Source organism: Dryobates pubescens, chromosome 15, assembly GCF_014839835.1.
Source record: "Dryobates pubescens isolate bDryPub1 chromosome 15, bDryPub1.pri, whole genome shotgun sequence".
Classification (NCBI taxonomy): domain Eukaryota; kingdom Metazoa; phylum Chordata; class Aves; order Piciformes; family Picidae; genus Dryobates; species Dryobates pubescens.
The window spans coordinates 27,468,643-27,477,689 of record NC_071626.1 but is presented as its reverse complement, the minus strand read 5'-3'; the positions used below and the strand labels follow the sequence as shown (position 1 = coordinate 27,477,689).

The 9,047-nt window shown below is 52.8% G+C and overlaps 1 protein-coding gene across 1 annotated transcript; it reads left to right on the top strand.

Moving 5' to 3' along the window:
* Positions 1-374: 374 nt before the first annotated feature.
* Positions 375-8,078, top strand: LOC104310223 (zinc finger protein 501). Its single transcript, XM_054167588.1, has 2 exons — positions 375-415; positions 5,695-8,078. Exon 2 carries the CDS (start codon positions 6,341-6,343, stop codon positions 7,742-7,744), a length of 1,404 nt encoding a protein of 467 aa, XP_054023563.1. The 5' UTR covers positions 375-415; positions 5,695-6,340; the 3' UTR covers positions 7,745-8,078.
* The last annotated feature ends 969 nt before the right edge of the window (positions 8,079-9,047 follow it).

The following is a 9,047-nucleotide window of genomic DNA, read 5'->3' as shown; positions in this document are numbered from 1 at the left end:
TCCACCCGAAGGACGCTGGGGCGCCCCGGATGACAGCGACCTGGCTACCCGTCCAGGGCCCCTAAGCCCCTCGGCTTAGAAGGGTCTACGCTACCCCGATGCCCTCTAGCGCGGCGGTGAGAGGAATTGTCCCTCCCGGGGTCGGTCCTTCGCGGAGCACAAGAGCCGCTCGGCCCCCCAACCCTCACTGACAGCTCCGGCGGAGACGCTGCCGAGGGTTAACAGCAGCGAGCGGAGCCGAGCCCAGCCGAGCGCTCCGCGCCGCCCCTCGCACAGCGGCCCCGCAGCGCCGCCGCCCCCCGCCCCCTTCCCTCGAGCCCGCCGCCGCAGCTGCCCCCGTCTCGGCCTCCGTCTGCCGCCGCAGCTGCCCCCGTCTCGGCCTCTGCCCGGCGCCGCGCACATGGCCCCGGTCCCGGTAAGTCGGCCGGGGAGAGCGCGACTCCTTTGCGGCCGCCGCAACAAAAGCGAGGCGGCGCCGGGGCAGGCGAGCGCTGCTCCGCGAAGTAAGGGGCTGGGGGCGCGGGGCTTTGCCGAGCCAAAACCGACATGGCTGAGGCGCCCGAGGGAGCCGGGCTGGGGGAGTAACGGGCTCGGGCATCCGTCTGTACTGCAGCCCTCGGGCGGGCGGGCAGGTGGCAGCGGACCGCGCCCGCAGGACGTGAGCATGGCCGGTGAGGAGCCGGCGGGCACCGCGGAGGCAGCGGCTCCGCCGCCTTCGGTCCCCGCTGCCCCCACCTAGCCGGTGGGAGGGAGAGCAGCCGACGAGTGCAACAGCCCCCCTGCCCGGGGGCCGCGGCAGGGGGCTGTTGCATCGTGGAGGGCCCGATCGGAGCGATCTGACGAGGAAATCTGCTTGGTGTGCTGAGACCAAATCTGGCAGCCCCGGGCGTGTACCGATTACAGGTGGGCGGTCGCGACAAGCAGGGCTGCTGCAAGAGCTCCCCTGGCGGTGCCTTGTCGCTGGGGCTGGAGGAGCTGTCGTTGCCCACGCAGCTGTAGGAGACCTGAAGCCCTGGTGCCACAGGCAGGGATCTGGCAGCTTTGGCCTTTCTAGGGAGAAGAGAGCGATCTGGTGTGCAAGGGTGAGGCCAGGGCAGCCTGCGTTTGGTCAGGGATCCCACCCAATAAAGACTGTGCACTGGACAGTCCTTCATGAAAGCAAGCCAACACTCTTGTTCAAGGCTTTGCACGTTTCCCACCTGTGATCTACCTTCAGCTTCAGGAAAGATGATGCTTCTCAGGACAAATGGAGAGCCTTCTTCAAAGAAGCTCTTCTTCTAACGACTTACTTCCTTGGATAGAGACAAGCCTACATTTCACTCACCTGTGAGTTGTGTCACTTAACAGGCATCCCCCACCCTCTCCATGGGGAAGTGGCTGCTTGGTGCATCCTTGAGGAGAGCTGCCTTTGGTTCCTTTCTTCTCATAGTTCTCAGTGGAAAAGATTGCAAGAAAGCATGCAGAAAGAGAAGTGAATAGGGGATTCTTTTAGTGGTGGTCTCCATAGGTTTGAGGTAGCTCTAAACCCATTCTGAATGGAGATTTAGAAAAACAGAGCTGGTCCCTGAAGAGTTCCCACTACTTTGGGCAGCAAGTGTTGGCCCTAACAGCTTCACATAGATTTAGTTACAGGTATGTCCAGTATAAAAGAGAGACAAGAGGAGGTTCTTAATATGAGGTTCTTAATGTTCTGTATGTTTCACACCATCATTTCAGAAGTAGATGGCAACTGTGTGAACACTAATACAAGGAGAACTGCAGAGCAGTAGTTCCCTTGCAGGGTAAGACCCTCCTGAATTTAGAGAGCAGCCCTGATATGTGTGTGTGTATGTTCACACACATACCTCCAAAGGAGACTCTAATGCTCCTGAGTGGAAACGCCAGTATTTGATGAAGAAAGGCCAGCGCTCTCACCTGAATGAATGCATTTGCTGACACAACAGACCCCATCTCTCTGCCAGCAACACAGAAGCGGTGGTGGTGGCACAGTCTCAAGTTGGAAAGATGATTGTTTTCCCATCTTGCCTTGCTTATGCATAGCTACTAAACACCAGTGGGTGAATGGTGTGCTTGGGAGAGGACAGTAGCTGTTCAATACAGTTATTTCCAAAAGGATAAACCTTTCTCTTTGAATCCTGAGCACTACCATTTCACATGCCTGGGTTTTCCCATGAACTTGGAAAAGATGGATTTCCCCCTTGTTTCCCACACTGCTGGCCTAGCAAGGCATTGCCAGCCTTGATGAAACCTCAGGCCTAGGAAGGAGGTTCCCTTCTCTTGTCTCCATCTTTTTCTGTGTCCCCTCTCAGACAGTGTATCTGACTCAGCACCATGTAGAAGAGTCACAATGGCTGCTCACATTGCAGTGCCCTGGACAAGTGCTGCTTGCTTGCTGAGACACACTTGTATTCTTCAGGGCTACCAGTAGCTTCACGGCAGCAGCTTGCAAGTCTTCCTTACCTACTCCATCCCCTTCATCAACAGCTGCTGAAGTGTCTGCAGTAAACTTTGCACAGGAGTATCTTGTGGCCTCGGGAGGAGATCCTGGATGTTACTGGTGGGCAGCTGTCCTTGCTGCTGGCCACTGGCTGTCACCTCTTTGGCTATGACAGATACTTCCACTTTAGGGCTGGAGTGGCCTGACTGGGCAGTTGTGGGAGACATGGGGAAAAGGGGCTGGACACTGAAGATGTTGGACAACACACCATCACTGCCCATGGGCACTTCATTGAAGGCTTGTTTGCTGCTCAGCTTGATTTTTCTCTCTCCTGGGCATGCAGTCCTCTGTAGAGAAAATATCCTTCTGTAGAAGCAGTGGGTGTCAGGAGCTGCCTTCTCCTTTCCTTATCAAGTCCCCCCATAAATCTCTTGTTACTCACAGTTGTCTTTCTCTTTACTTCCCTTCTAGCCTGCATGAATCATTCTTTCTTCTCCTGTAACCTTGTCTCAACTTGGTTGGGAATGGAAGCTGGAGATAAAAGCTGAGGTGGTTCTCAGGGGTTCATTTTCTTGAAGAATACCTTTTACTAAATCTCTTTTCCAAGTGGATCTATGTAACCTAGTCAGTGTGATTTGAATGCCCCTGGAAGGTGGGCTGCCTGTGGCTTTTTACTGTCTTCCTTGTGTTTTGGCCTCTTGTTTTCCCACGTCCTCATTTTCAGGAGTCTTCCTTGTGCCTGTTGCCCAAGGTACACCATGGTCGTCAAGGAACAGCTAAGTAACTCACCTTAATGAAGCACTTTTTCCTAGTACTGTGGTGGAAAGGTGCAGAAGTTGGGGAAGAAAGTTGTTCCTGGCAGTGCAGAGCATATGTGACCTAGGAAAAGGCAAATAGACAGACTCAGTGATAAATTCCAGTGCTGGGGTCCCACTAGCCCTCAGCAATAACCTCACTGTCAACTGACATCCCTCCATGGAAACCCCCTGCTATTTGGGTGCCTCCCAGAACTGCAGTGAGAAACGCCACTGCCTTTTGGTTATCCCCATGACCCAAGCTGTGAGAGGAGGCTGGTCCCAGGGACACATCTGGATGCAACTAAATGTCAGAGAGGATGCTCATGAGCAGGTGTCTTCTTATCATGGGACTGCTAGGCCTCCTCTTCCCTACAAGCTCCTAAGTCTCTGTCTCCTCACAGTGATCAGGTCCAGAGCTAGTGCAGGACTTCCATCTATCAGCCTGTCCTTGGGAACCATGGTCAGCTTTATCCTCAGGGATAACTCTGTGGTTTTCGTGCTCATCCAGTCATTGAACCAGGGTTTCTGGTGCCCGCACAGTGTCTGAGGCAGGCAGGCAGCGCTGGCAGGGTGAGCAGCTCAGAGGGACCTGAGGAGCTGGTGGAACTCCTGGCCAGAGAGTGGCATTCCCAGCTGCAGTGTGCAGTGTGCTGGGGATAGTATGTGACTGAGGGACCTTCACCAAAGCTCTGGAGATTGAAATCTGGAACTGGGAGACTCAGCTTTGTCCACATGGCTGCTCTGGAGACCAGTGCCTCATCCGTGTTTGGTGCTCAGGTGCTCACATCTTGCTTAGGCAAAGCTGTTTCCCACCCAGCACACAGCCTGCCTTTCTGCCATATTGCACAACCTGCTTGTGGCTCTGCACAGCTCCAGGTGCCTTCCTCATCTGCTCTCTGCCTTCTCTCGGTGCTCACTCACCGTTTTAGGGTTCGTGTTGACCACGCGTTTGCAGCAGCTCGTGAATGGCAGCAGGAGGGGACCAAACCAAGAGATTTCTGTCCTCCTAAAATCAGCAGGGCTGGTTCAGCAGGGTCAGGCTTGTGTGCAGAGTGGCCCTGCCTCACAGGTGGAGGAGGGGAGCTTGGGAAAAGAGACTTCAGCTTTCCTGCCTCTTACATGGGATCAGAGCCTGCAGCTGCTGCCTGAGGAGTGCAAACAGCCTCTTCCCCAGGGGGGATGCCCACTGAATTCACTGTGGAGGAGGTGGCAAGGAGCAGGAAGAAGCTAGCTGACTCAAAGCCAACAAAACCTTAGCTCTCCATTTTTTCAGGGGCCTTCTTTTACCACCATGGTGTTAGGCAGGTGGGGAGATCTTCCCCTCCCTCTACACTCAGGCAGGCCTGGCAACCCACTTCTGTTGTGATACTCTCCTCTGGTGTGCCACTGAGTAGCCAGCTCAGCTTGTTTCTCATTTTGTAAGAAAGAGATAGTGGCTTAACATTTGTGTTTCTTAGGAACAGCCAGCCATGAGTGGTTGTAAAGTTGTTCCTAGCCTTATGGTGGGAATCCCATCTGACCAAAACAGGGCAGCACCATAAACTGCAGAGCTGGCATCACATCTGCAGCCCTTAAGCATTTTCTTTCTGTAACCTGTACATTCCTAGGCCATCACTGAGCCCTCAGCATCTCAGAATGCCTCTGTACAAATACCACTGCACAAATGCAGTGCTAACTGGGTGACCTAATTTTCCATCCCCACTCCCACACAGCATGCTTCTGCTCTGAAAAGAGATCCTTGAGAAGGGGACTGCACACTGGCTGTCAGAACAGGCCAAGCTAAATCATGGTGTTCGTGCATAAACAGGTCTGTGTGGCTGGCTTCTGCTGCTCACCTCTAAACACCCATCTGGAACATAGGATAGGAAATTCTGCCTTTGGACTGCTACTGTCTACAGTATATGAGCAGACCAAAATCTCTGCTTTCACCCAAACCTGTACGTGGCCGACTGGGCCACTGAGAGCAACCAAGCACAATACTCCTTTGGTAAAGGCAAGAAACAGGACTCCAAACAGAGGCAGAGAGCAGCCCAGCTGTGAAGGTAGCATTTTCCCTCTGACTGCAGAACAGAACTGCATTAACTGCATCATGGTCCCATTTAGTTCACTACAAAGAGGAGTGAGGGAGAGAAAATGGTTTGAGGAATTGATATTTTTCTTACACAAAAATCGGCAGGGGGCATTTTTGGTCTGGGAGCACAGCAGAAGGGATATGCTTTCCACCACACACCACACACATAGGCAGCTGACCCTGCCTATGCTCCATGAGCTGGCCCCAGTTACTGAAGCCAGACAGTGGTGTGTGTGGCAGAACAGACTGAGCCTGACTCATGCTGCTGGGTATGATTTTCTCTTGGTCTAGGTGGTGTTTGTCTCCTAAATAATTCTCCTGTAATCTCACTCTATAGCTCTGCTGCTGCAATGGGTATTTACTACATCTGTTTTCTTTCCTCTAATCAGGAGCTGCAGTCCCTGACTTGGTTTTAACCTCCTGGATGAAGAGAAACAGTTTTGTGTCCAGAAGAAGCTAAACAGCAAGACAATAGATTGCTCACAGGGTGAGAGAATAGTAGAGGCTGTCTGGAAAGGGAGGAGCTGAATGTTGAAAATGTGGTGTGTACTCTGTCTACTCATCCTGCCTCCCGTTCCCATATTATGTGGATTCTGCTTTCAGGAAGGTTCATATGCAGGGTATGATAAAGATCAAAACCACTCCTGGAGTATCTAATACCCTTTCCAAAAGACCCTATCCAGAAGAAAACCAAATCCTGTGTACTTCTCAACAGAGACTATACTTAGAAGGTTATGAGGCATAACCAGCCAAAGTGTGGCTTTTTGTTCCTTTACCCTGACACTATTTCCAGTGGTTTATTGGTTATTTCACTGCCTTGAGGTGCATGCCTTGGGCCAGTGCTATAACTTTATTTGTACTGCAAATGTTTTTCAGTCCTGAGTGTTTAAAAAAAACAGCGACTTTGGGACTTGGTGTGGTGGTGTCTGCTGAAATCTGCGGATCACCTGAAACTAAACCTGAGGGGTTACTCCTGCTGCATTCACCTCATGTTCATTGTTAGTTCTTCTGTTCACTCTGGAAGGTGACAAGACCATGAGTGACACAAAGGGAAGTCCTGTGATAGCTGAGCTGCATCAATTCCCCTCCAGAATGCTCATAGGAAGTACCCTGGAGGAAGCTGATCAAAGACAGGACTGCAAGCAGGAGCTAGAATCAGAAAGTGAAGTGGAGACATCTTTTGGAAAGAGCCAGGGAATGGTAATTCCCTGTGAGACAGAAGTCTGGGAGCATGAGGACAGTGGTAGAGCTCACATCAGCAAGGTTCTCTTTGCTGGGGACAAGCCAGACCCACCCACATATAGGGACAGTGCCATTTGGGTTCAGCAGACAGGAGAGAAAACCTACGAGTGTCCTGAGTGCAGGAAGAGCTTCAGCCGGAGCTCGTATCTGAGCCAGCACCAGAGGATCCACCTGGCAGAGAAGCCCTTCAGCTGCTCCGAGTGTGGGAAGAGTTTCACCCGCAACTCAGACCTCGTCAAACACCAGCGGATCCACACGGGGGAGAAGCCCTACCAGTGCAGCGAGTGCCAGAAGACCTTCAGCCAGAGGTCCAACGTGATCAGGCACCAGCGGACCCACACGGGAGAGAGACACTACCGCTGCAGCGAGTGCGGGAAGAGCTTCAGCCAGAACTCTCATCTCATTGTCCACCAGAGGAGCCACAAGGGGGAGAAACCCTTCAGCTGCCCTAGGTGTGAGAAAAGCTTCAGCGACCGCTCCTCCCTGATCATACACCGGAGAGTTCACACTGGAGAGAAGCCCCACGAGTGCCAGGAGTGTGGGAAGCGTTTCCGGGACAGCTCCGCCATCATTCGGCACCAGCGGATCCACACGGGAGAGAAGCCCTACGCCTGCAGCCGGTGTGGGAAGCGCTTCCGGCAGAGCTCCTCGCTGGTGACCCACATGCGGACACATACGGGCGAGAAGCCCTACAAGTGCCCCGTCTGTGGGAAGGGCTTCAGCCAGAGCTCAGCGCTCACCACACACCGCCGGACCCACGGTGCAAAGGCCTTGCCTGCCTACCGTGGTGGCCTCCTGCCCAGCCCCTACCAGTGTGTTGAGCGTGGCCGGAGGTGCAGTGACCGCTCCACACTGGCCAGGCACCAGAGCCTGCATGCCGAGGAGCAGCTTCACGTCTGTGTGGAGTGTGGGGACAGCTTCCGACGGAGCTCGGCACTCAGCATGCACCTGAGGGTCCACCATGGGGAGAGACCCTACCAGTGTGAGCAGTGTGGGAAAACATTCAGGCACAGCTCAGCCCTTGGTGCCCACCTGAGGATCCATGCAGGAGCCAAGCCCTATGAGTGCGGCGAGTGTGGGAAGTGCTTCTGCAAGAGCTCGACGCTCACAGTGCATCTGAGAATCCACACGGCAAAGCAGCACTGCAGATGTGCTGTGGGGAGGAGAACGCTCAGCTCCCTCTCACTGCTGCCATAGGGCTGGAGCAGGTGTTTGCAGCAGGAAACAGAAGCAGTGCTTAGGGCTACCTGGAAAAAGTGAGTGGTAAGAATTATGGTTGGAAGAGACTGACTGGAAACTAGTGTCACAGCTGGGTGCTTAACCCCAGCAGCACAAAAACTGTGAGGAGATCTGGAAACAGGGAGCTGAGCCTAATTGCTAAGCCCTGGGAGTTTAGGAAGTGTACTGAAAGCCAGAGGAACAGGCACCATTTTCTGGGTGAATCAAGGACAGTGGGTGTGTGGTAAAATAACAACTCAGAGAATGAGGCTTGTAAAAGAACTTCTCAACTAAAGCTAAGGCCAAAATAAAAAGTTCCAGGTTGGTTCTGACTCAAAACTTTGTCTCGTTAGACACTGAGTAGTCTAAGGAACTTCCCCTTATTTTTCATGAATGTAGTATGTTTACTCTGTGTTTCACAAGGTGCTTACAAATCTTGAGTCTAAGAGTTTGGAGCTGGACTTGAACCTATTTGTATTTCCTTGCTCTTTTCCAAATCTCAAAGGGGACAGTAAGTCCTAGCTCTGCATGCAAAGCCTGAGTGACACGAGAGCTGAGTAATGCAAAACTGCTCTGGCTATTCCCAGGCATTTCCAGTGGGAATGCTGCCCATTACTAGTCTGTGGTAGCTTCTCCCAAACTTGTCCTTGCTGGTTTGAAACATCTATGGGGGCAGGCTGAGAGGGTTGGGGCTGTTCAGCCTGGAAAAAGGGAGGCTCTGGGGAGACCTTAAAGCAGCCTTCCAGTACCTGAAGAGGGCTACAGGAGAGCTGGGGAGGGACTTTTGACAAGGGCTGGGAGTGACAGGACAAGAGGGAATGAAGGGAACTGCAGCTTGAGGAGGGCAAATTTAGACTGGAGATCAGGAAGAAATTCTTGACAGGGTGGTGAGATGCTGGGGTGGGTTGCCTGGGGGGTTGTGGATGCCCACTCTCTGGAGGTGCTCAGGGCCAGGTTGGATGAGGCCTTGAGCAAGCTGGGCTGGTGGGAGATGTCTGTAAAGGTTTAGCGCAAGGGCTAACATGCCTGCTCCCCTAACACAAAAGTGAGGGGAAGAGTGACACACACAGCTTAGGGGTGAGATAAAGAGTTTAATGTAATGTAAAATACCAGAAGCACAACGTGCAATTACCTCAGCTAATCACCTAATTAATCTAATAATGCAATGCCTGATTACCTTAGCTCAGCCTTTTGCAGAAGCAGCACAGCAAAATACAGGGAAAAAACAAACAGCATAGAACAGAAACCCAAACCTAGAGCTACCCAACTCCCACCCATTCCA

What these genes read in the sequence shown, in the direction of transcription:
- LOC104310223 (XM_054167588.1), top strand. Translation starts at nt 6,341, where the DNA reads ATGAGTGACACAAAGGGAAGTCCTGTGATAGCTGAGCTGCATCAATTC.